The sequence below is a fragment of the Hypomesus transpacificus genome, unplaced genomic scaffold (assembly GCF_021917145.1).
Source record: "Hypomesus transpacificus isolate Combined female unplaced genomic scaffold, fHypTra1 scaffold_211, whole genome shotgun sequence".
In the NCBI taxonomy this organism is placed as follows: domain Eukaryota; kingdom Metazoa; phylum Chordata; class Actinopteri; order Osmeriformes; family Osmeridae; genus Hypomesus; species Hypomesus transpacificus.
Window position 1 is genome coordinate 36,228 of NW_025813750.1, and position 26,007 is coordinate 62,234.

The following is a 26,007-nucleotide window of genomic DNA, read 5'->3' on the forward strand; positions in this document are numbered from 1 at the left end:
GCTCGAAAAGCTGTGCGATCATGGAAGATGTTGTGGGCATTGGTGGTATAGTGGCAAGCATAGCTGCTTTCCAAGCAGTTGACCTGGGTTCGATTTCCGGCCAATGCAGAACCTTGAGAAAGATGTGTTTTATCTGGTGTCATTCCACTGCTTGCGGGCATTAGACTAGTCACGTGAGCTCCTGGACGATCAATCAGCTTCGGTTGGAGCTCGGCTGGCCAACAGTTGACAACGGGGTAGCGTGGCCGAGCGGTCCAAGGTGCTGGATTTAGGCTCCAGTCTCTCCGGAGGCATGGTTTCGAATCCCACCGCTGCCACTTTTGTAGGGTGCTAACGGCGTCTCATTGCTTTCACGTCAGTAAGTGGGTTTGAAAGGTGAACTGTGGCTCGACGTGTTGTGTTGTGTTGTCGTTGATGCTTTCTTGGGGCATCGTAGGTATAGTGGCTCCATCACCAGACAATACAAAGTGTGATAGGCATTTCGTCTCTTGTAACGTCGAGCACATCCGGATTAGGCCAAGTGTTCCAAACTCGACAGAAGTATAAACCAGGTTTATGGCAATCTCTTACTAGTTGGACGTCAGTAGGTGGTGTGAAAAATCGAACCGTGGCTCGAAAATCTGTGCGATCATGGAGGATGTCGTGGGCATTGGTGGTATAGTGGCAAGCATAGCTGCCTTCCAAGCAGTTGACCCGGGTTCGATTCCCGGCCAATGCAGAACCTTGAGAAAGATGTGTTTTATCTGGTGTCATTCCACTGCTTGCGGGCATTAGACTAGTCACGTGAGCTCCTGGACGATCGATCAGCTTCGGTTGGAGCTCGGCTGGCCAACAGTTGACAACGGGGTAGCGTGGCCGAGCGGTCCAAGGTGCTGGATTTAGGCTCCAGTCTCTCCGGAGGCGTGGGTTCGAATCCCACCGCTGCCAGTTTTGTAGGGTGCTAACGCCGTCTCGTTGCTTTCAAGTCAGTAAGTGGGTTTGAAAGGTGAACTGTGGCTCGACATGTTGTCGTTGATGCTTTCTTGGGGCATCGTAGGTATAGTGGCTCCATCACCAGACAATACAAAGTGTGAGAGGCATTTCGTCTCTTGTGACGGTCGAGCACATCCGGATTAGGCCAAGTGTTCCAAACTCGACAGAAGTATAAACCAGGTTTATGGCAAACTCTTACTAGTTGGACGTCAGTAGGTGGTGTGAAAAATCGAACCGTGGCTCGAAAAGCTGTGCGATCATGGAGGATGTCGTGGGCATTGGTGGTATAGTGGCAAGCATATCTGCCTTCCAAGCAGTTGACCCGGGTTCGATTCCCGGCCAATGCAGAACCTTGAGAAAGATGTGTTTTATCTGGTGTCATTCCACTGCTTGCGGGCATTAGATATAGTCACGTGAGCTCCTGGACGATCGATCAGCTTCGGTTTGAGCTCGGCTGGCCAACAGCTGACAACGGGGTAGCGTGGCCGAGCGGTCCAAGGCGCTGGATTTAGGCTCCAGTCTCTCCGGAGGCGTGGGTTCAAATCCCACCCCTGCCAGTTTTGTAGGGTGCTAACGCCGTCTCGTTGCTTTCAAGTCAGTAAGTGGGTTTGAAAGGTGAACTGTGGCTCGACATGTTGTCGTTGATGCTTTCTTGGGGCATCGTAGGTATAGTGGCTCCATCACCAGACAATACAAAGTGTGAGAGGCATTTCGTCTCTTGTGACGGTCGAGCACATCCGGATTAGGCCAAGTGTTCCAAACTCGACAGAAGTATAAACCAGGTTTATGGCAAACTCTTACTAGTTGGACGTCAGTAGGTGGTGTGAAAAATCGAACCGTGGCTCGAAAAGCTGTGCGATCATGGAAGATGTTGTGGGCATTGGTGGTATAGTGGCAAGCATAGCTGCTTTCCAAGCAGTTGACCCGGGTTCGGTTCCCGGCCAATGCATAACCTTGAGAAAGATGTGTTTTATCTGGTGTCATTCCACTGCTTGCGGGCATTAGACTAGTCACGTGAGCTCCTGGACGATCGATCAGCTTCGGTTGGAGCTCGGCTGGCCAACAGTTGACAATGGGGTAGCGTGGCCGAGCGGTCCAAGGTGCTGGATTAAGGCTCCAGTCTCTCCGGAGGCGTGGGTTCGAATCCCACCGCTGCCAGTTTTGTAGGGTGCTAACGGCGTCTCGTTGCTTTCACGTCAGTAAGTGGGTTTGAAAGGTGAACTGTGGCTCGACGTGTTGTGTTGTCGTTGATGCTTTCTTGGGGCATCGTAGGTATAGTGGCTCCATCACCAGACAATACAAAATGTGAGAGGCATTTCGTCTCTTGTGACGGTCGAGCACATCCGGATTAGGCCAAGTGTTCCAAACTCGACAGAAGTATAAACCAGGTTTAGGGCAATCTGTTACTAGTTCTGTATCGATCAGTTTTGGGAGAAGCTCGGGTGGCCAACAGCTGACAACGGGGTAGCGTGGCCGAGCGGTCGAAGGCGCTGGATTAAGGCTCCAGTCTCTCCGGAGGCGTGGGTTCGAATCCCACCGCTGCCACTATTGTAGGGTGCTAACGCCGTCTCGTTGCTTTCAAGTCAGTAAGTGGGTTTTAAAGTTGAATTATGGCTCGACATGTTGTCGTTGATGCTTTCTTGGGGCATCGTAGGTATAGTGGCTCCATCACCAGACAATACAAAGTGTGAGAGGCATTTCGTCTCTTGTGACGGTCGAGCACATCCGGATTAGGCCAAGTGTTCCAAACTCGACAGAAGTATAAACCAGGTTTATGGCAATCTCTTACTAGTTGGACGTCAGTAGGTGGTGTGAAAAATCGAACCGTGGCTCGAAAAGCTGTGCGATCATGGAGGATGTCGTGGGCATTGGTGGTATAGTGGCAAGCATAGCTGCCTTCCAAGCAGTTGACCTGGGTTCGTTTCCCGGCCAATGCAGAACCTTGAGAAAAATGTGTTTTATCTGGTGTCATTCCACTGCTTGCGGGCATTAGATATAGTCACGTGAGCTCCTGGACGATCGATCAGCTTCGGTTCGAGCTCGGCTGGCCAACAGTTGACAACGGGGTAGCGTAGCCTAGCGGTCCAAGTGTCAGAAGTATTAATCTATCAAGCATTGCACAGTCAGTCGGTGAACAAGTTTAAGAAAGCTTTATTGCTTGTGGCCGGCCCACAAGGAGACAAAACATCACACCCCATTGTGCTACAAGTTTGTCCGCTAGCATGTTGCGCTAGCTAGCTATTTAAGCAGAACCGCCCTTTACAGTCATTGGTTAAGACAAAGGCATGCAAATGTTCCATTGCTCTTCTTCATTGGCTCCTTGCATAGACCTTGCGCGCGCGTGTGTGCGTGCGTGTTTGAGTGTGTGCGTGCTTGAGTGTGTGCGTGTGTGTGCCTTTTGACCCCTGTAAGCTTGACCACATGATTCACCCAACACAGATAAGGCCAGACATCTTTTATGGCCTCTCCAGTAAGAGAGAGTGGTCAGCCCAGGTCACCTTGTTTACGTATGCCTCATGTTACCCAAAGTCCAGATTTGGGGGTAGGCTTCTCTCTACACACAAGGAATGCTGAACACAGAATCATTCTTATACAGGATAAATGTGTTACATCTTCAATTTCTCCAACACCAAGGCGCTGGATTAAGGCTCCAGTCTCTCCGGAGGCGTGGGTTCGAATCCCACCGCTGCCACTTTTGTAGGGTGCTAACGGCGTCTCATTGCTTTCACGTCAGTAAGTGGGTTTGAAAGGTGAACTGTGGCTCGTTGTGTTGTGTTGTCGTTGATGCTTTCTTGGGGCATCGTAGGTATAGTGGCTCCATCACCAGACAATACAAACCGTGAAGAGGCATTTCGTCTCTTGTGAAGGTCGAACACATCCGGAGTAGGCCAAGTGTTCCAAACTCGACAGAAGTATAAACCAGGTTTAGGGCAATCTGTTACTAGTTGGACGTCAGTAGGTGGTGTGAAAAATCGAACCGTGGCTCGAAATACTGTGCGATCATGGAGGATGTTGTGGGCATTGGTGGTATAGTGGCAAGCATAGCTGCCTTCCAAGCAGTTGACCCGAGTTCGATTCCCGGCCAATGCATAACCTTGAGAAAGATGTGTTTTATCTGGTGTCATTCCACTGCTTGCGGGCATTAGACTAGTCACGTGAGCTCCTGGACGATCGATCAGCTTCGGTTGGAGCTCGGCTGGCCAACAGTTGACAATGGGGTAGCGTGGCCGAGCGGTCCAAGGTGCTGGATTAAGGCTCCAGTCTCTCCGGAGGCGTGGGTTCGAATCCCACCGCTGCCACTTTTGTAGGGTGCTAACGCCGTCTCGTTGCTTTCAAGTCAGTAAGTGGGTTTTAAAGTTGAATTATGGCTCGACATGTTGTCGTTGATGCTTTCTTGGGGCATCGTAGGTATAGTGGCTCCATCACCAGACAATACAAAGTGTGAGAGGCATTTCGTCTCTTGTGACGGTCGAGCACATCCGGATTAGGTCAAGTGTTCCAAACTCGACAGAAGTATAAACCAGGTTTATGGCAATCTCTTACTAGTTGGACGTCAGTAGGTGGTGTGAAAAATCGAACCGTGGCTCGAAAAGCTGTGCGATCATGGAGGATGTCGTGGGCATTGGTGGTATAGTGGCAAGCATAGCTGCCTTCCAAGCAGTTGACCTGGGTTCGTTTCCCGGCCAATGCAGAACATTGAGAAAAATGTGTTTTATCTGGTGTCATTCCACTGCTTGCGGGCATTAGATATAGTCACGTGAGCTCCTGGACGATCGATCAGCTTCGGTTCGAGCTCGGCTGGCCAACAGTTGACAACGGGGTAGCGTGGCCTAGCGGTCCAAGTGTCAGAAGTATTAATCTATCAAGCATTGCACAGTCAGTCGGTGAACAAGTTTAAGAAAGCTTTATTGCTTGTGGCCGGCCCACAAGGAGACAAAACATCACACCCCATTGTGCTACAAGTTTGTCCGCTAGCATGTTGCGCTAGCTAGCTATTTAAGCAGAACCGCCCTTTACAGTCATTGGTTAAGACAAAGGCATGCAAATGTTCCATTGCTCTTCTTCATTGGCTTCTTGCATAGACCTGGCGCGCGCGTGTGTGCGTGCGTGTTTGAGTGTGTGCGTGCTTGAGTGTGTGCGTGTGTGTGCCTTTTGACCCCTGTAAGCTTGACCACATGATTCACCCAACACAGATAAGGCCAGACATCTTTTATGGCCTCTCCAGTAAGAGAGAGTGGTCAGCCCAGGTCACCTTGTTTACGTATGCCTCATGTTACCCAAAGTCCAGATTTGGGGGTAGGCTTCTCTCTACACACAAGGAATGCTGAACACAGAATCATTCTTATACAGGATAAATGTGTTACATCTTCAATTTCTCCAACATATCCCTCCTGTTTATCCTGAATAAAATGTGTCATTCCAAAGCCACGCCTACACACAGTCAATAAAATCAAAAATACATAAAATAAAAATAATTCATAAAATCAAAAATGTGTAATATTCAATAAGACTACACAGCATTATAGTCTAGCAGTGTGAATGCTTGGACATGACGGTAGCCCATGGTATTGGGTAAAACCCGTCATCACTTAGCAGAATGGTCATTTGACGTCTGATGAGTTGGACCTCATCTCAGATCTCCTTCACCCAAAATCAAATAGAAACAAAGATTGCAACAAAGAATTCAATACAGAAATTATCAGGATATAAGAACATGCCTACTTGTTGTCTACCTGGTCATCTCTAAAACCATCAAACATTCAGTAGACTGTCAGTCAGGTTTTTCTAAGACAGGCCCTGATTGTGCTCTTCCTCTCCAGGTTAGGTGATAAGCATTTCTGTCCAAGTCAGGGAGTCATAAACCTCAGTTAACCAAACAAAAACCTGTTTAACCCTTAAGTCACCCCAGATTCTGTCTCCAAATGCACTCTCCCACAACTTATCTCCATTTTATAGATGGCAAAAGAAGCTCACCCTCCCCCGAAGGTGATCTCCTACAGCGCAGTCAGGACTCTAAATCAACAGACATTTCTCTCCAGCCTCCTGCTAACTCTTTTACAACCTCTTCATGATAAAAGATCACTTTTGCACATCTCCTGAAATCTCCTTACATGTTCTCAATTTCTGTTTTCAAATTAATATCAACTTTCTGTGATGCAACCAAGTTTCTCAAAAGCAAAACATCAAGCTTTAATGCAACTCCCAAATAATACTTAATCAAGTCATATAAATGAAGTATTGTAGTATCATGGTCACAGTATTGTTATCTCCTCTTCCGACAGTCAATAACTGTTCTCAAAACATTCAAACTTCTGCCCTGGAACATAACATATCAACTGGACATCTTTACATAACTGGTAGAACGTATCATGATAGGAGTGTTTGTACCTAAATTTTATTCCACAGAAAAGTTTCTTACGTATCTCAAGATTAAAACAACACTTCTGAATCTGTTTAACATTTGCATTGTTATCAATTAAACAGTTAAATCATATCTGTAGTCATAGCACCATGTAGTTCCTACATATTTCAACATCCAAAACGGAACATCATTCTCAAGACAATTCCCCTAGTTTCTCAAAGTCCAATTTCCTGAAACTGATGCCATGATTGTGTGCATGGTGATTGTGTAATCTTCTCATAGAAAATGTAGTCTAGTTGATCAAAACGGCAACCTCAACGCACTGTTTTCCTTATTTTGCCATCATCAAACAAAGTGCACGCTTGACTCACGTGTACCATGCCATTTCCTCTCTGAAACTAGCCAGGAATGACCCTGTTCACCTTGGGTCATTTTCCAGGACTTAACGTGTCAAATCCGTCACCACAATCCAGTCTCCTTAGGTCAGGGACCTCTCACTGGATTGAGACAGCATCTCTCTCCTGTCTGCGAATTTCAGAACAAAGTAGACTACACAGTAATTAAAATTACATTCTCACAGAGGTCAGTTGAAGGCAACTGACTCGTCGTTGGTCCATTCCTGAATCTTTACATTTCTTTAGCTCAATAAAGTTCATGCATATCTTGTTCTCTCTCAAAGTATGCTAAAAAAGTTTTGTCTTAAAGTTTCCTTGAATAGTTTGCAAATCCATATACTGTGAACACTCTTTCGTTATCATTCCCTCCTGTTGAGACATGATCAATCTCATGGCTCAATATTATAGCATAACGAAATAGATTCTTCAGTAACATAAGTTCCTCCTGTGAATTTACACAACCCATCATTTGTGACACTCCTTGCATTTCTCTCAAGACAGTCTCATCCACATTATACCTTTCCTAATGTTAAGACACCTGTATGGCTGCCTCTTTTGCTGCCACATCTGCTTTAGCATTCCCAGAAAAATAAAATCTATGTTATCAGTATGAACTTTTAGTAGACCAAACACATTTTTCACAATCGCCATCTTTCCTTGTAGATAGTCACTGAGGTTAAAAGATTGCATCTTTTAACCATAGGGAACAGCAAAGTAAACATTATCCATTCCAACCACAAATTTTCAGTCATTAAATCCAGTTCTTAATACTAGTTCGTTTTGCTCGTCTCAGCGGTGTTGTCTTTATCTGTCTTATTGTTTCCACTAGTGGCATCATACAGGAGCAATCACCTTTTCAAACCATAGTATAGGGAAGACTATTATGAATATTAGCAACAGTAAGCTACATATGGTACCACGAAGGTCACAATACTACGGATGAGGAAATAGGTCACCCATCCTTTCTACCTTTCCCTGCTTACTGTCTCCTATCTTTTTAGCCTACACCCTATGTCTCTGTTGGCCGTTGATTTCTTCACTGAGTTTGAGACGCGCCGTTCTTTAAGAGAATGACTCCCCTTTGTAGTCAGACTTGTGCCTCAAGACTGTGGTGAGTAACTAATCTGTCCCTGTATCAATGTCCCTTCCTTACAATGTGACAAATGCATCCAAGACGTCCTCTCTGCTATTTTGACTGCAGTGGGTGTGGTGAGTAGTACCTGATACGGTCCCTCCCACCTGGGCTGGACCAGTTATTTCTTTTTGATAACTTTAATCAATACCCAACCTCCTGGTTTGACTCATCCACTCTTTGGTTTACTGCTTCACCTGGAACAGAATTTAGCAGAAGATCTCTTTTCTAGTTAGCATTTTGTATAAAATCGGTTAACTTTTTGATCCACTTCATCAGGAATTTGGATTACTTCTAGTAGAACCAACACAAGTTATTCAAAACTCTTATTTATCCATTGTTGAACAAACATGTATAACAAGACAATACCTCATCATTTGATATTCAACTCCTATTACTGATGTCTAGAAATCTGTTTCTTTGTTCCCTTTTAAACAAAATCAACTGTTAGTCTAATTTCTTTCACTCCAAAAACCTTTTCTTTCTTTCAAACCCGGTAAGTTTAAGACCGATATCATTTTAAATTCTCTGTTTAACCAAATCACACCTCTTTTTGTTAAAGATATGATAAAACCATTGTCATTATCCCAAACCAGAATTCAATCTGTATGTTTCTCAAATGAAAATATAGACCACATAATGTTCCCAATGTAGCGTTTAACAAAACTTTTTTCAAATATATTTTCCATAAAGGTCAGATAGGTAGAACTTCATAACTTGCTTTGGCTGCAGTCCAAAACAAGCTAATTAGCACAAACCATCATAACCACAATTTATCAGACTTATGAGTCTTCCCAAATTATTTCAGAACAAAGGTTATTATAACCCTCCTTATGCACTAATACCATTTATTAATACAACCTTATCACAGCCTAACTGTTTATCCAAAACATTGTGTCAGGCTCCTGATAAAACATGCAATCAAACTTAAAGCCAAATTACAATAAAACTCAAAATAAAAATACATTTTAGTTATTTTCTCTTTCTCATTTCATAACTAAATTGCATCCAATACCTTTATCAAAACTCTTAAAAATCCTACATTTTACTATTTTGATTTTAAATGTTTTCCCATATACCTAAAGTATATGCATAGTTCCCTTTTCAGAACATCAAAGTGTTTAAACCAATCATCTCTTCACAACCACAAAACGTTCTCCTGTTTCATTTTATAACCTTCCATGAACCTCTTAAACCAATCTTTTATGTAACTTTCAAATCATTTCCTCATAATGTTTTACATACATTTCTTCAAACCAAAATAAAACATTTGTGAAAACACAGCTTCAAAATAACCCAACTGGAAAAGTGCCACCAATTGATTCCATGTCAATGGATATTTGATGTGCAAGTGGTTATTATAATCAGATGTAGCTACTAAAGTTACAATTTCAAATTAAATCAAATCCTTAAACAAAACATTCCTTCGCCAAATAAAAACAACCTTCCTGTCTAAACGCAAACTTCCCATAAGTTCCCTATAACACACAAGGTTGCAATTATTAACTTAATTTCGCCTTTGATTTCAAAATTAGCGTTCTACTAATTCTCTGAGCCACATTTTAATTTGCTTTAAACTATCGTTATCATAATGTTGTTTCATCAAATCAATGTTCGGACAGTTAAAACTGCTCCCAGACCTTAGTCACTCATGCCAGTATTATGCTCCGTAATCACGTCAACCATGTCTTAATGTCCTTAAGACAAAAGAAAATATAAATTCGCCCTTTTTCTTTTTAAACCTTTAAATTCACAATTTAACATGAGTACCATAAGCCCGTAAAACAAAAACCTTATTCTTTAACTTCTCAAAAGTCTTATCAAAGCATACAGAGAATACTTCTTTGAATATTCCTATATTTACCAGCCATTACGCCCACAACATGCATTATGCACGGACAATTCTTCAAATCTAATTTATGCGGACCAAAAACTCCAAATTAAGATATTTAATTGGAATATTTTGTAGTTTGTAGCCTATATAGTTTAATGTAACACTCTTCTTACTTAATTACTTTTAGTTTTTACTTGAATGACTCAAATCTAGCACATTGTATCCATCAGCGCCCGCTTCAAACTCGAATCAAACAAACAGCGCACTCTGGAACAGGCAAAAACCTTTTTTTTTCCCTCTTTGAACAACACAGATGGTTGGCGTTTACCTTCTATTCACTTAATTTTGCTCTATAACTCTTGCGATTGTATTGGAACCAATTTATAAACCAGGGGTTCAATTTCTGCATTCTTATTGAATACCATAACACATCAAAGATATGACGCTTTTAAATACAAGTTCTGGTCGGAAAGGCTTCAAAAAACCTCCCTGTTTGGCTAGGAATTACAACAAATGTTTATCATGCATTTGTTAACCACCAAACTTCGAATTCTTCCAAACGGACACATCTCTCAGCATTAATACTCACATAATTATGCAGAATTACCCTCTGGGATCACCTTTGCAAAACTTCAACGTAACGGGACTCTTAGCCCCCACCTTTCCTCGGAATTTCTGAAACTCATGTAAAATGTACTCGAACAACCAAAAACCTTGTTAGCAAATGTATCAAAATAGGCTACTCTTCACTTAATATATTTCAAAAGTAACCAAATTAATGTGTAAATTCGCTCCAAATTCATCTATTTCTCTAAATTTGCGTATTTTCAATCTCTCAATTTCTTATTAGTCTGCGCATGCGTCATGTGGTTACTCATCTGGATCTCAAATGTCAAGCTGCAATACCTTTACTAGCCTGTACCCGCCGCCATCGCTGTTGAGTCTGTATGCAAGTTTGTTAGCTACAAATGTTGTTGCCATAGTTGCAAATTCAACTTCCTGGACTCTCCTTGGTCTCAGGACAGAGCAAAATCTCTGGCAAAATGCACTTTCTCTATGTTTTCACCATTAGCCATTAGCTAACAAAGTCACAGCTTGGATCTTTTCCTCTCAGATCCCAACAATTTGTAAAAGACTTTGTTCAACAGACAGCGGATTGGCAAATTCACTAGAATCATGTCAGCCTTCTTTTAGACACATTTGAAACAAAAATTACCACATTCTCTTCACTACTCTTTAACTTAAACAATTGGAACTTCAATTTCACCATTGAACTTGAATTTTGGTTTCCATATTTCTAAGCATTTCACAATTCCTCTGTACAACTTTTAAAACAATTAACCATGGTTATATATACACAATAGGTCCGCGGTTTATACAATTATACAATTAGTCCTCATCGACTAATATAATTAGTCCTCGTCGACTAATGTAGTACTATCTTTTACGTGCGCACGGAGTCATTTAATCCTGTAGTCTTCTCACAGCGACTGTGGACGGCCCATTTACCTCAATGGCTTTCTACAGAATTTAGCAAAATAGGTTACTACGCTGTTCCCGGTACCCCCGGCGCCATATGTTAGTAAACGTGGCTTCTGTGATTAGCCTGCACCATCTCACAACTGGATCTGAATTAAGCAAATGTAGATGATAGAACTGCACGTCTAATTTATCTTTAACTTAAAAATCGAGAGTCCAAATTCTGCATTGTACACTGAAAAGTCCTATCTTATGTTCACACATACATCTGAGTCCTGGTCGCCCAGGCCTTTTCAACCTGTTCGTTTGGCTAGGATTTAATAACACATGTTTGTAAGGCACGTGTCTACCACCAGACCCAGATCTATCAAAACAAACACATTTCAGCAACAATAAACGCACTTATGTAGAACTCCACTCTCTAATGGCATGTCAAACGCCTTTACCATGTGTAGATTACAATTCCCAATTCATCAGCAATAACAATCAGTTATTATGTCAATTTCAACCAATATACATTTACAGGTCAGGATCCATTGTGAGTTTAGTTCACGACTTCACAGCGGAGTATTTCATCCAACTCTGTTATACTGCAATGGCATTCCCACAGAAATCAGCAATAATCTTTCCATTTGGTTAGGTATTTAACTACCACCAAACTCAGATATATTTCAAATATCTCAGTTCTGGTCGGTCAGGCCGTAACTGATTCTGTTCCATTTCTTAGCAAAACATACAGTCTATTTACTTCACCGATCTATCTGCTCCCAATGCGTCACAGATCACGGGTCTCAGTAAATATGACACCCCAATCGCTGCACTGGGTTTCCAACAGGTCTTAGCTGATAGGGACCAGAGTGCTTTAATAACTACACTATGGAGTTTTTTTTTAAATCAATTTGGAGCAAAATTCGACTATATATATATACAATTTCATTCTTACCTTGTCCATCGAAAGCTGTGCCTCTTAGCTAGTCCAGAAATCCGTCACCTTTCCACCATCCCCTCCCCCCCCAAAAAACTGGCCTCTTTTTAAACAGCCATTTTTGCTGCGAGGTTCTCCATTGTCATGCACGTCTGCACGATTTTAGTTCTTGGTTCTTGGGTTCTGGATGGTGGAATGGATGTTGGAATCCGGCTCGAAGGACCATTGTGTCAGAAGTATTAATCTATCAAGCATTGCACAGTCAGTCGGTGAACAAGTTTAAGAAAGCTTTATTGCTTGTGGCCGGCCCACAAGGAGACAAAACATCACACCCCATTGTGCTACAAGTTTGTCCGCTAGCATGTTGCGCTAGCTAGCTATTTAAGCAGAACCGCCCTTTACAGTCATTGGTTAAGACAAAGGCATGCAAATGTTCCATTGCTCTTCTTCATTGGCTCCTTGCATAGACCTGGCGCGCGCGTGTGTGCGTGCGTGTTTGAGTGTGTGCGTGCTTGAGTGTGTGCGTGTGTGTGCCTTTTGACCCCTGTAAGCTTGACCACATGATTCACCCAACACAGATAAGGCCAGACATCTTTTAGGGCCTCTTCAGTAAGAGAGAGTGGTCAGCCCAGGTCACCTTGTTTACGTATGCCTCATGTTACCCAAAGTCCAGATTTGGGGGTAGGCTTCTCTCTACACACAAGGAATGCTGAACACAGAATCATTCTTATACAGGATAAATGTGTTACATCTTCAATTTCTCCAACACCAAGGCGCTGGATTAAGGCTCCAGTCTCTCCGGAGGCGTGGGTTCGAATCCCACCGCTGCCACTTTTGTAGGGTGCTAACGGCGTCTCATTGCTTTCACGTCAGTAAGTGGGTTTGAAAGGTGAACTGTGGCTCGTTGTGTTGTGTTGTCGTTGATGCTTTCTTGGGGCATCGTAGGTATAGTGGCTCCATCACCAGACAATACAAACCGTGAAGAGGCATTTCGTCTCTTGTGAAGGTCGAACACATCCGGAGTAGGCCAAGTGTTCCAAACTCGACAGAAGTATAAACCAGGTTTATGGTAATCTCTTACTAGTTGGACGTCAGTAGGTGGTGTGAAAAGTCGAACCGTGGCTCGAAATGCTGTGCGATCATGGAGGATGTCGTGGGCATTGGTGGTATAGTGGCAAGCATAGCTGCGTTCCAAGCAGTTGACCCGGGTTAGATTCCCGGCCAATGCAGAACCTTGAGAAAGATGTGTTTTATCTGGTGTCATTCCACTGCTTGCAGGCATTAGACTAGTCACGTGAGCTCCTGGACGATCGATCAGCTTCGGTTGGAGCTCGGCTGGCCAACAGTTGACAACGGGGTAGCGTGGCCGAGCGGTCCAAGGTGCTGGATTTAGGCTCCAGTCTCTCCGGAGGCGTGGGTTCGAATCCCACCGCTGCCAGTTTTGTAGGGTGCTAACGCCGTCTCGTTGCTTTCAAGTCAGTAAGTGGGTTTGAAAGGTGAACTGTGTCTCGATGTGTTGTCGTTGATGCTTTCTTGGGGCATCGTAGGTATAGTGGCTCCATCACCAGACAATACAAAGTGTGAGAGGCATTTTGTCTCTTGTGACGGTCGAGCACATCCGGATTAGGCCAAGTGTTCCAAACTCGACAGAAGTATAAACCAGGTTTATGGCAAACTCTTACTAGTTGGACGTCAGTAGGTGGTGTGAAAAATCGAACCGTGGCTCGAAAAGCTGTGCGATCATGGAGGATGTTGTGGGCATTGGTGGTATAGTGGCAAGCATAGCTGCCTTCCAAGCAGTTGACCCGGGTTCGATTCCCGGCCAATGCAGAACCTTGAGAAAGATGTGTTTTATCTGGTGTCATTCCACTGCTTGCGGGCATTAGATATAGTCACGTGAGCTCCTGGACGATCGATCAGCTTCGGTTTGAGCTCGGCTGGCCAACAGCTGACAACGGGGTAGCGTGGCCGAGCGGTCCAAGGCGCTGGATTTAGGCTCCAGTCTCTCCGGAGGCGTGGGTTCGAATCCGACTGCTGCCACTTTTGTAGGGTACTAATGCCGTCTCGTTGCTTTCAAGTCAGTAAGTGGGTTTTAAAGGTGAACTGTGGCTCGACATGTTGTCGTTGATGCTTTCTTGGGGCATCGTAGGTATAGTGGCTCCATCACCAGACAATACAAAGTGTGAGAGGCATTTCGTCTCTTGTGACGGTCGAGCACATCCGGATTAGGCCAAGTGTTCCAAACTCGACAGAAGTATAAACCAGGGACGTCAGTAGGTGGTGTGAAAAGTCGAACCGTGGCTCGAAATGCTGTGCGATCATGGAGGATGTCGTGGGCATTGGTGGTATAGTGGCAAGCATAGCTGCCTTCCAAGCAGTTGACCCGGGTTCGATTCCAGGCCAATGCAGAACCTTGAGAAAGATGTGTTTTATCTGGTGTCATTCCACTGCTTGCGGGCATTAGACTAGTCACGTGAGCTCCTGGACGATCGATCAGCTTCGGTTGGAGCTCGGCTGGCCAACAGTTGACAACGGGGTAGCCTGGCCGAGCGGTCCAAGGCGCTGGATTAAGGCTCCAGTCTCTCCGGAGGCGTGGGTTCGAATACCACCGCTGCCACTTTTGTAGGGTGCTAACGGCGTCTCATTGCTTTCACGTCAGTAAGTGGGTTTGAAAGGTGAACTGTGGCTCGTTGTGTTGTGTTGTCGTTGATGCTTTCTTGGGGAATCGTAGGTATAGTGGCTCCATCACCAGACAATACAAACCGTGAAGAGGCATTTCGTCTCTTGTGAAGGTCGAACACATCCGGAGTAGGCCAAGTGTTCCAAACTCGACAGAAGTATAAACCAGGTTTAGGGCAATCTGTTACTAGTTCAGTATCGATCAGTTTTGGGAGAAGCTCGGGTGGCCAACAGCTGACAACGGGGTAGCGTGGCCGAGCGGTCCAAGGCGCTGGATTTAGGCTCCAGTCTCTCCGGAGGCGTGGGTTCAAATCCGACTGCTGCCACTTTTGTAGGGTGCTAATGCCGTCTCGTTGCTTTCAAGTCAGTAAGTGGGTTTTAAAGGTGAGCTGTGGCTCGACATGTTGTCGTTGATGCTTTCTTGGGGCATCGTAGGTATAGTGGCTCCATCACCAGACAATACAAAGTGTGAGAGGCATTTCGTCCCTTGTGACGGTCGAGCACATCCGGATTAGGCCAAATGTTCCAAACTCGACAGAAGTATAAACCAGGTTTATGGCAATCTCTTACTAGTTGGACGTCAGTAGGTGGTGTGAAAAATCGAACCGTGGCTCGAAAAGCTGTGCGATCATGGAGGATGTCGTGGGCATTGGTGGTATAGTGGCAAGCATAGCTGCCTTCCAAGCAGTTGACCCGGGTTCGATTCCGGCCAATGCAGAACCTTGAGAAAGATGTGTTTTATCTGGTGTCATTCCACTGCTTGCGGGCATTAGACTAGTCACGTGAGCTCCTGGACGATCGATCAGCTTCGGTTGGAGCTCGGCTGGCCAACAGTTGACAACGGGGTAGCGTGGCCGAGCGGTCCAAGGCGCTGGATTTAGGCTCCAGTCTCTCCGGAGGCGTGGGTTCGAATCCCACCGCTGCCACTTTTGTAGGGTGCTAACGCCGTCTCGTTGCTTTCACGTCAGTAAGTGGGTTTGAAAGGTGAACTGTGGCTCGACATGTTGTCGTTGATGCTTTCTTGGGGCATCGTAGGTATAGTGGCTCCATCACCAGACAATACAAAGTGTGAGAGGCATTTCGTCTCTTGTGACGGTCGAGCACATCCGGATTAGGCCAAGTGTTCCAAACTCGACAGAAGTATAAACCAGGTTTATGGCAATCTCTTACTAGTTGGACGTCAGTAGGTGGTGTGAAAAATCGAACCGTGGCTCGAAATGCTGTGCGATCATGGAGGATGTCGTGGGCATTGGTGGTATAGTGGCAAGCATATCTGCCTTCCAAGCAGTTGACCCGGGTTCGATTCCCGGCCAATGCAGAACCTTGAGAAAGATGTGTTTTATCTGGTGTCATTCCACTGCTTGCGGGCATTAGACTAGTCACGTGAGCTCCTGGACGATCGATCAGCTTCGGTTGGAGCTCGGCTGGCCAACAGTTGACAACGGGGTAGCGTGGCCGAGCGGTCCAAGGTGCTGGATTAAGGCTCCAGTCTCTCCGGAGGCGTGGGTTCGAATCCCACCGCTGCCAGTTTTGTAGGGTGCTAACGGCGTCTCGTTGCTTTCACGTCAGTAAGTGGGTTTGAAAGGTGAACTGTGGCTCGACATGTTGTCGTTGATGCTTTCTTGGGGCATCGTAGGTATAGTGGCTCCATCACCAGACAATACAAAGTGTGAGAGGCATTTCGTCTCTTGTGACGGTCGAGCACATCCGGATTAGGCCAAGTGTTCCAAACTCGACAGAAGTATAAACCAGGTTTAGGGCAATCTGTTACTAGTTCAGTATCGATCAGTTTTGGGAGAAGCTCGGGTGGCCAACAACTGACAACGGGGTAGCGTGGCCGAGCGGTCCAAGCCGCTGGATTTAGGCTCCAGTCTCTCCGGAGGCGTGGGTTCGAATCCGACTGCTGCCATTTTTGCAGTGTGCTAACGCCGTCTCCTTGCTTTCACGTCAGTAAGTGGGTTTGAAAGGTGAACTGTGGCTCGTTGTGTTGTGTTGTCGTTGATGCTTTCTTGGGGCATCGTAGGTATAGTGGCTCCATCACCAGACAATACAAAGTGTGAGAGGCATTTCGTCTCTTGTGACGGTCGAGCACATCCGGATTAGGCCAAGTGTTCCAAACTCGACAGAAGTATAAACCAGGTTTAGGGCAATCTGTTACTAGTTCTGTATCGATCAGTTTTGGGAGAAGCTCGGGTGGCCAACAACTGACAACGGGGTAGCGTGGCCGAGCGGTCCAAGGCGCTGGATTTAGGCTCCAGTCTCTCCGGAGGCGTGGGTTCGAATCCGACTGCTGCCACTTTTGTAGGGTACTAATGCCGTCTCGTTGCTTTCAAGTCAGTAAGTGGGTTTTAAAGGTGAACTGTGGCTCGACATGTTGTCGTTGATGCTTTCTTGGGGCATCGTAGGTATAGTGGCTCCATCACCAGACAATACAAAGTGTGAGAGGCATTTCGTCTCTTGTGACGGTCGAGCACATCCGGATTAGGCCAAGTGTTCCAAACTCGACAGAAGTATAAACCAGTTTTAGGGCAATCAATTACTAGTTGGACGTCAGTAGGTGGTGTGAAAAGTCGAACCGTGGCTCGAAATGCTGTGCGATCATGGAGGATGTCGTGGGCATTGGTGGTATAGTGGCAAGCATAGCTGCCTTCCAAGCAGTTGACCCGGGTTCGATTCCCGGCCAATGCAGAACCTTGAGAAAGATGTGTTTTATCTGGTGTCATTCCACTGCTTGCGGGCATTAGATATAATCACGTGAGCTCCTGGACGATCGATCAGCTTCGGTTTGAGCTCGGCTGGCCAACAGCTGACAACGGGGTAGCGTGGCCGAGCGGTCCAAAGCGCTGGATTAAGGCTCCAGTCTCTCCGGAGGCGTGGGTTCGAATCCCACCGCTGCCACTTTAGTAGGGTGCTAACGGCGTCTCATTGCTTTCACGTCAGTAAGTGGGTTTGAAAGGTGAACTGTGTCTCGATGTGTTGTCGTTGATGCTTTCTTGGGGCATCGTAGGTATAGTGGCTCCATCACCAGACAATACAAAGTGTGAGAGGCATTTCGTCTCTTGTAACGTCGAGCACATCCGGATCTAGTCACGTGAGCTCCTGGACGATCGATCAGCTTCGGTTGGAGCTCGGCTGGCCAACAGTTGACAATGGGGGTAGCGTGGCCGAGCGGTCCAAGGTGCTGGATTAAGGCTCCAGTCTCTCCGGAGGCGTGGGTTCGAATCCCACCGCTGCCAGTTTTGTAGGGTGCTAACGGCGTCTCGTTGCTTTCACGTCAGTAAGTGGGTTTGAAAGGTGAACTGTGGCTCGACGTGTTGTGTTGTGTTGTCGTTGATGCTTTCTTGGGGCATCGTAGGTATAGTGGCTCCATCACCAGACAATACAAACCGTGAAGAGGCATTTCGTCTCTTGTGATGGTCGAACACATCCGGAGTAGGCCAAGTGTTCCAAACTCAACAGAAGTATAAACCAGGTTTAGGGCAATCTGTTACTAGTTCAGTATCGATCAGTTTTGGGAGAAGCTCGGGTGGCCAACAGCTGACAACGGGGTAGCGTGGCCGAGCCGTCCAAGGCGCTGGATTTAGGCTCCAGTCTCTCCGGAGGCGTGGGTTAGAATCCGACTGCTGCCATTTTTGTAGGGTGATAATGCCGTCTCGTTGCTTTCAAGTCAGTAAGTGGGTTTTAAAGTTGAATTATGGCTCGACATGTTGTCGTTGATGCTTTCTTGGGGCATCGTAGGTATAGTGGCTCCATCACCAGACAATACAAAGTGTGAGAGGCATTTCGTCTCTTGTGACGGTCGAGCACATCCGGATTAGGCCAAGTGTTCCAAACTCGACAGAAGTATAAACCAGGTTTATGGCAATCTCTTACTAGTTGGACGTCAGTAGGTGGTGTGAAAAATCGAACCGTGGCTCGAAATACTGTGCGATCATGGAGGATGTTGTGGGCATTGGTGGTATAGTGGCAAGCATAGCTGCCTTCCAAGCAGTTGACCCGGGTTCGATTCCCGGCCAATGCATAACCTTGAGAAAGATGTGTTTTATCTGGTGTCATTCCACTGCTTGCGGGCATTAGACTAGTCCCGTGAGCTCCTGGACGATCGATCAGCTTCGGTTGGAGCTCGGCTGGCCAACAGTTGACAACGGGGGGTAGCGTGGCCGAGCGGTCCAAGGTGCTGGATTAAGGCTCCAGTCTCTCCGGAGGCGTGGGTTCGAATCCCACCGCTGCCAGTTTTGTAGGGTGCTAACGGCGTCTCGTTGCTTTCACGTCAGTAAGTGGGTTTGAAAGGTGAACTGTGGCTCGTTGTGTTGTGTTGTCGTTGATGCTTTCTTGGGGCATCGTAGGTATAGTGGCTCCATCACCAGACAATACAAAGTGTGAGAGGCATTTCGTCTCTTGTGACGGTCGAGCACATCCGGATTAGGCCTAGTGTTCCAAACTCGACAGAAGTATAAACCAGGTTTATGGCAAACTCTTACTAGTTGGACGTCAGTAGGTGGTGTGAAAAATCGAACCGTGGCTCGAAAAGCTGTGCGATCATGGAGGATGTCGTGGGCATTGGTGGTATAGTGGCAAGCATAGCTGCCTTCCACGCGGCGGGCAGACGCCTGTACCTGTAAAGGGAAAAATTGGGGTACTCGTGTCGAATCCCAGTCACGACGATGTTTATTACAAATGATTTATTGTACTTCTTTCAATGATACAATATAGTGGCACTGGTTATCTGCTATATATCAAACCAATGTAAAAGGCCATACTGAGATGCCTCTAATCTACATCTAAAATTGCAGTATTGTACATTACAAATACATCATAATTGTATTCAGCCTTGTTTATTAACAAGATTGTGTATTGTCCGTTGGCACTATTTTCATTGTTTGTATATTGTCTGGTTTTGATGGAATATAAAAAAAATATATTCTGGTAAAAACCTCTAATATTGGGGATTTATTTTCAGTGTAACCAGTTGCCTGGATTTGTTTGAGCCACTAAATGAAGACATTTGTACAGATGAGTCTTAAGGGGTCAATGGTAATCAATAGTCTGATCCATCTCCATTTTCATACATCATGAACATTTATTTGATGATTAATTGTGATACAAATAACTGAGATGAACACACAATCTTATTTTGGCCATTTATTGGAACATGTAATCAAGGCTTGTACAAATAACCTAGATTAAGTGCAAAACAGTCATATTATTTATTTGAACTATTTACAACAATTTTTATGTACAGTTTGCCTACTTCCCCTTCTCCTCAGCCCACCTCTTCTTCTCTGCCTTGTAGAAGGCTGATTGTTGAAACTCCCCCCAGGTCATTTCAGCATTCATTCCGTCTGCCTTGTACAGGGACAGCACCCTGGTAGGACAGTAAATGTACCTGCCCGCCACACCCCGGAACGAATGGTACACATGGGGGCTTTCTGGCCCCTGCTTGATGGGCTTGCGGCAGAACTTGCAGAGCCGACCGGTGGGCTGCTGTTCTGCCGCCCTCCGTTTCCCCCGCAGATCAGCCAACCTCCGTGCCTCTGCTGACCTGAGCTTGGCTGCCTCAAGCTCTTTCCCAAAGAAAGGGGTGTCCGCAAAGTCCTCAAACGGCATTCTGGGGTCATTCAGGCCTTCTGCTGCATAGAGCTTGTGGACTCTTTGTGAGCAGTAAAAGTACTTGACCTCCCCAGACTGGTAGAAGAGGTGGATGGAGGAACCGTCTCCCTGGTATCGCGACTTCGGCTGGCCACAGGCAAGACAGTTCCTCGTCTTCTTTTTGCCCAGCTGCTGCTGCTGCTGTTGTTGCAGTGCCGTCTGCTTCTGGACTATGTCCCGCACCATGTCCTCGATAGCAGCCTTGGTCAGAGGGGCCTCCTGGGGATCTCTCCCAGGTGGATTGACCGCAGCGGGTGGTATGGTCACCACCGGCACGCTCTTGGTCTCACTCTCTGCCGTCAGGTGCTGCCACAGCTGCTGCGTCTCCAGAAGTTTCTCTGGGCTGGTGTTCAGGGACGTGCTGGCGTTGGTCCGCTTTGCCCAATGCTTCACATACTGTGAAATGTGTTGCTTTGTTGTTGGATGCAACAGGCTATTGGGATCACGGGAAGCAGCCTGCACCAAGCCAGCGTAGTCACTGTCCACCCTCTGCAGGAAATCCTTCGACCCTTGGTGGATTCCTATGAGGCCGTCGATGACCTCCTTCATGGCCTCTGTCCACCGGGAATGGTCCAAGACGTACAGAAGCCCGCCTGCCTTGATGGACATTGTGCGAGCAGCACGCGGGTTTGCTGTGATGGGCAGTGCAGGTGTCGTTGGCAGACCTGAAGACAAGTAGAAATAACACATAATAAATATAAAATCTTGCTCTATCAAGCATCAGTGCAACTTGAGTGTTGCATCTCATTCACATTTTACTAGCAGATGTGTAAAATGAGGGATATTTGCAAAATTACCTTGAGTGGAGGTTGATTGGACTGGCTGGACTGTGGTCTGGGGCAAGACTCCAGAAGCCTCACCAAAGACGTCATCCTGCAACAGAGGAAGTACATGCATTTCAATTATTTAAACATGTGTGCTTAGTCTGCAGGTATAACCTGTGTAAGTTTGAAAGGGTAAATTACAAAGTGCTATCAATGCAACTTACATTGTCTTCTGGCGTGATGAAGGGCTGGTCGGCGACCACCCGGTCAGCCTCCTCTTCCTCAGCTCCCTCTTCATCAGCCCCCTGGGACCTGTTCTTGAACCAGTCCAGAGGCACAGGGCGACAGCCTGGCTCCACATACTGCAGGCCAAATCTCTCCCCTGTGTCTCTGTGGCTCAACTGCAGTGCAGGGTATTTGGCATGGCCGGTCACCCTCTCCGATGCCACGTTCAGCTGCATGATGAGCACTGGGTCAAAGACTGCAGGTAGCTTCACGTCCGGTAACTTCAGATCCACCAATCTCTGAAAGTTCCACCGTGCCATGCCCATCATGCCTTGAGCCTGGAAGAGCTCGGAGGAAACACAGTTGCCTGTGATCCACCGTGCCTGATGCGCATGGAAACCCTCCTGTTGGGAGGTGCCTCTCACAGGGATCCACACTGGGACAGCTGCTCCTTCACCCTTGACGTGGTTGAGCTGCACTGTTCCTCCGTGTCTGTAAAGGATCCCGTCCTCCTCTTCTGGATCACTCAGGCAGCCTCTCAGGATGTGCACCCTCTGGAGTCTCCACAGCTTTAGCATGGACGGCTTGAAGAGGTAGACACCATTGGGATCTGTCTCTAGGAAGAACTGTTTGAGGACGCTCTCCACTCTCTCCAGCAGCTCTGTAGGTTGTGGTACCTTACAATTGAAAAAAGGATTACAGATGATTTCATATGCATTAACGGAATACAGAAATTAAATTACGTATTTTTCTTATTTATGTTATAACATAACAAGCATTATTAATGTTATGAACATTCAAAAGTACCTTGGTCCGGCAGTGTTCCCGGATATGCTGCTTTGTGGGATTGGCAGGCCTGATCCCACAGAAGGCGTATGCCTCCGTCAGCCTCTGCAGGTCAGTCTGGTCCACCACACAGAATGCAGCACTGAGGAACCGGCAGAAAGTGCTGTGGAGTGTATGGTGCTCTGACACGCACTCCCTTGAGAACCGCCGCATGCAATGGAAAAGGTCCAGTTTGACAGTGATGTCGCTGCTGTACTTTCCCCGGGAGGCACATGAGTTGGTCAGGTTCCCAGATGTTGCCCCCGTCACCACAGCTTCCGTGGTTTTCCATGAATCCCAGTGGAGGTGCTCCTGGGGGTCAAGGTTTGGGATCCGGAAATCAGCACAGCAGTCCCTGCTCACACAGTGAGAGAGAGAGAGAGAAAAACACAAATTAATGATAGGCTTTGAGTTTCTATGTCACCTGCATACAATCCCCTGTAACTATATAGTATATTATATTTTGCTAAATGTTTCTGTCCTGTGTAAAATTGAATACAAAAGCTGTGATCTGGCTTTTACCTGTCCACCCACTGGTACTTTGCCTTCGGCAGTCCAGCTGAGTCGTAGCGATGAGACAGCCCCTCGTACATGGGTTCCAGCGACCGGTCACTCTCTGACTGAAGCATCACCCAGGACAGGATCATCCAGTTCTCATTCATCACGAGGACATGGTTCCGGATGAGAGCACCACCTTCCGGGCCACCTTCCGTGTGTGGTCAGCTCGAATGACCTGCCCAAAAGTGCCTTGCAGGACAAGAGTGAGGGTCTTCTCCTTACGGTGGTACTCATGTACGAGGCAGTCTACTAGGTAGCGGGGACTGATGGCTACCCCACACCAGCCATTGGTCAAGTCGTATGTACCAAAGGGATCAGGGGTGTTGTCCTTCCGCATGGTGCCTGTGATGGTCTTCTGCCCATACAGGCCGGAGTCACCATCCTGCACATTCTGTACAGTCAACAGATAGGCAAGGTGTGCCCTCTCGTACCGTAGGTGCAGAGCCTCATTCAGCTGATTTGCCATGTCTGTGGCCGACCTCCCTGTGCGACATAGCTCATCCATTACCGTTTTGCAGATGGCTTTTTTGTGGGTGAGAAATGCTGGCAGGATGTTGCAGAAGAGTTGTGGCAGCATTTCCATCCACTGGGGTTTGTCAGCGAACCAGTACCTCTTGCATGTTTTGCAGTTCAGCCGAGAGGCCAAGATGTAGTACTGGCCGCTGGTCCCAATAATGACCCGGGGTCGCCCAACTCCTGCCGAAACCACATGGGGAGTGGAGCAGCCGTAGAGGCAGGGTAAAATGTAATTGTTCCTCACTCTCTCCATAATTGCATGCTCCGGTTTCCAAATGAAAAATGGATGTAGCTGGAAGTACTTGGGAGATGGCATATCATAGACTGGATCTATGAGTTCTGGTTGGGGTGGATGACGCCACAAGGAGATCATACCCATCAGATGTCGTACAGGTCGAGATCCTGGCCAAAGTCCCAAAGATTCCATCTCCGTTTTCATCCACATCTTCTGGTTTTGGGAGCAGTTCCACTGGCTGACGTCTTGGTCCTTCCTATGGAGTGGTGGTGGGATGGTAGACGGAGCTGGGGTAGGTAGCGCACCAGCTGCGGCTGGAACAGGACAGGGTAGAGCGACAGCAGCAGACGTGGCAGGAGATGGAGCAGAGTGCGGTGGCATGGTGGCTGCAGACAGCACAGGAGCCAGTCGGGGAGAGGCTGCAGGATGACAGATGATAATGATGAGCAACTACATTCTGTAAACAACAGACTAAATACATAGATTTTTAAACATATAAAATATTTTTAAATACTTTCAAGTAATTATATTATTAAATAATAGTGACTCATACCTTTTGAGATAGCAGTGTTTGCTGACTCTGTACACAGGCCCAGTGCAAGCAACTCGGGCGGAACTGGCACTGGAGCCTTCACTGGAACTGGGGGATCTAATGACAAAATATGTATATAGCTCACAACCTGTCTTTTTGCTACCGGGACTGCAGTGAGAGATGACTTTCAATCACAGGCTAAGAGTTAAATGAGGTAAGTAAGTTATGTTTGATTAAATCTTGTATCTAGTTAGGCGCATGTAGACATCAATATTAACCTGGCAACAAAGAAGTGAGTCCATCACCCTGGTCTGGTCTGGAGAGTGTGGCTGCTGGTTTACTCTTTTCTATTACAGAAAGCACAATGTTATTCTCAACATCTAACATAGTAGCTCATGCAAAACACAACATATTGTTTGTAGTATGTTTTTAAATTGCAAGAGATTCAGATGTAGTCCTAGGAACATGATCATTTTACCTTGAGCAGTGCTGGGGTCCAGTCTGTTACCAGGCAGTTTAGACTGAGCAGCGGATGGATTCTTATATCCTGAAAAAAAGGACAAAGTTAGTCACCGTGTAAAAGTTATATTTCAGACTGACAGAGGCAAATTGCATGTGTGCTTTGTTTGCATGTAAGAACTTCTCTCAATTGGATCTGTCAGCAACTATCAAACAGCTTTAATCCTAAATAAATAATTTTGTTCAAAAACCTGTTAAGCAAACAATGCAAACGGTGGCATGCACATTCATGCAGTCATCATGCAGACTATAAGACAAATAACACTTACCCTCAACGAAGAGCCTGTAAATTCATAATGGGAATCATGCAGAGTATAAGAAAAAAAACACTTACCATCAACGATGGAGAGGATGTAAATTCATGATTGGAGTTTTGAAAGGCAGAACACCATAAACATTGAACAAGGCCAGAAACGTGGCATGAACATTGAACAAGGCCAGGAACGTGGCATGAACATTGACCAAGAGTCATGTCTTGGTCCCAACAACTGATATGCAAAGAGACCTCGGCCTGCTGGTCTCTTATTCCTGGGAGATGAAGATGCACCCGAAGACAGGGCAGCAGCTAGTGACAAAGCAGAGATGAAAAGATGTACAACATGCTGTCAAGTAGCAGTTCAAAAGCATATTGCTTTAAATGTGTCCTCAGTCACACACAACAAGGCCCACAAAGGAACATTCACTTACAGCTCTGCTTGACCATCTTGGAGGGGGAGATGTTCAGCATGGCTTGCTCCAGGTCTTCATCTTCATCCATGACTGTGGTGCAAACAGGAAAGAAACATAAGAATGTATTCCTTTCACTGTACAATAGTTACATTTATATCCTATCTGTTACATGCATCAAATGAAAGTTAACCATAATCACAAGCATTAAATTACTTATAATATTTAATTAATACTGATGACCTACCCACGGCTTGGCTGGAGGCGAGCAGAGGAGAGGACATGGATGCCTCCTGGGTCTTCTTGGTCAGGTACCGCTTCAGTTTGTCCATGCTAGTTCCCGGAGTGGTGGTCCGGGACAGAACGAACGCTGCAAAGCCATCTGCCCTACCCTCCCAGACGTCACCCCAGGTCCTTGTTGGCATGCGGCCAAAGCCGACCTGTTGGTCCTCCTCCACTGAGCTGACAGCCCCGGTCCTCCTGGCCTCGTACTCCAGCACTGCCTTGATTTCCTTGAAGGAATTGGCATACCCTACAAAGGACCGCAGGCTGTCTTTGCTGGGCCCATCCAAAGGCATGCCAGCCATTTGCTCCTTTTCAAATTGTTTAATGAGGTACAGAGTGTACCCCACATCATTTTCAAGGAGCCATCTGACCAATTTCCCCTTATACTTTCCAAACTGTAAAGTATACTCCCCCAACACCTCAGTTTGATCAGACACATCCCCCCCTCGGTCACG

At 46.3% G+C, this 26,007-nt stretch overlaps 2 protein-coding genes and 15 non-coding genes across 17 annotated transcripts; 15 read left to right on the forward strand and 2 right to left on the reverse strand.

The window, feature by feature from the left end:
• Positions 1–646: 646 nt before the first annotated feature.
• On the forward strand, positions 647–718 carry trnag-ucc. Its single transcript has one exon. It is a non-coding gene; the product is annotated as a tRNA-Gly (tRNA).
• A 127-nt stretch (positions 719–845) lies between these two features.
• trnal-uag lies at positions 846–927 on the forward strand. The gene has a single exon. It is a non-coding gene; the product is annotated as a tRNA-Leu (tRNA).
• Positions 928–1,447: 520 nt separating this feature from the next.
• On the forward strand, positions 1,448–1,529 carry trnal-uag. The gene has a single exon. It is a non-coding gene; the product is annotated as a tRNA-Leu (tRNA).
• A 519-nt stretch (positions 1,530–2,048) lies between these two features.
• trnal-aag lies at positions 2,049–2,130 on the forward strand. Its single transcript has one exon. It is a non-coding gene; the product is annotated as a tRNA-Leu (tRNA).
• A 305-nt stretch (positions 2,131–2,435) lies between these two features.
• On the forward strand, positions 2,436–2,517 carry trnal-aag. The gene has a single exon. It is a non-coding gene; the product is annotated as a tRNA-Leu (tRNA).
• Positions 2,518–4,189: 1,672 nt separating this feature from the next.
• On the forward strand, positions 4,190–4,271 carry trnal-aag. Its single transcript has one exon. It is a non-coding gene; the product is annotated as a tRNA-Leu (tRNA).
• Positions 4,272–13,455: 9,184 nt separating this feature from the next.
• trnal-uag lies at positions 13,456–13,537 on the forward strand. The gene has a single exon. It is a non-coding gene; the product is annotated as a tRNA-Leu (tRNA).
• Positions 13,538–13,857: 320 nt separating this feature from the next.
• Positions 13,858–13,929, forward strand: trnag-ucc. Its single transcript has one exon. It is a non-coding gene; the product is annotated as a tRNA-Gly (tRNA).
• A 1,693-nt stretch (positions 13,930–15,622) lies between these two features.
• Positions 15,623–15,704, forward strand: trnal-uag. Its single transcript has one exon. It is a non-coding gene; the product is annotated as a tRNA-Leu (tRNA).
• Positions 15,705–16,223: 519 nt separating this feature from the next.
• Positions 16,224–16,305, forward strand: trnal-aag. Its single transcript has one exon. It is a non-coding gene; the product is annotated as a tRNA-Leu (tRNA).
• A 1,089-nt stretch (positions 16,306–17,394) lies between these two features.
• Positions 17,395–17,466, forward strand: trnag-ucc. The gene has a single exon. It is a non-coding gene; the product is annotated as a tRNA-Gly (tRNA).
• A 128-nt stretch (positions 17,467–17,594) lies between these two features.
• Positions 17,595–17,676, forward strand: trnal-aag. The gene has a single exon. It is a non-coding gene; the product is annotated as a tRNA-Leu (tRNA).
• A 256-nt stretch (positions 17,677–17,932) lies between these two features.
• Positions 17,933–18,014, forward strand: trnal-aag. Its single transcript has one exon. It is a non-coding gene; the product is annotated as a tRNA-Leu (tRNA).
• Positions 18,015–18,727: 713 nt separating this feature from the next.
• Positions 18,728–18,799, forward strand: trnag-ucc. Its single transcript has one exon. It is a non-coding gene; the product is annotated as a tRNA-Gly (tRNA).
• Positions 18,800–18,928: 129 nt separating this feature from the next.
• Positions 18,929–19,010, forward strand: trnal-aag. The gene has a single exon. It is a non-coding gene; the product is annotated as a tRNA-Leu (tRNA).
• A 1,015-nt stretch (positions 19,011–20,025) lies between these two features.
• Positions 20,026–23,083, reverse strand: LOC124462293. The gene is made up of 5 exons (XM_047013952.1): positions 22,764–23,083; positions 22,224–22,596; positions 21,416–22,093; positions 21,225–21,300; positions 20,026–21,092 (listed from the first exon to the last, which is right to left on the reverse strand). The coding sequence occupies exons 1-5, from the start codon at positions 22,901–22,903 to the stop codon at positions 20,026–20,028; spliced, it is 2,334 nt and encodes a 777-aa protein (XP_046869908.1). The 5' UTR covers positions 22,904–23,083.
• Positions 22,903–24,198, reverse strand: LOC124462294. Its single transcript, XM_047013953.1, has 2 exons — positions 24,104–24,198; positions 22,903–23,969 (listed from the first exon to the last, which is right to left on the reverse strand). The coding sequence occupies exon 2, from the start codon at positions 23,929–23,931 to the stop codon at positions 22,903–22,905; it is 1,029 nt and encodes a 342-aa protein (XP_046869909.1). The 5' UTR covers positions 23,932–23,969; positions 24,104–24,198.
• Positions 24,199–26,007: the final 1,809 nt, after the last annotated feature.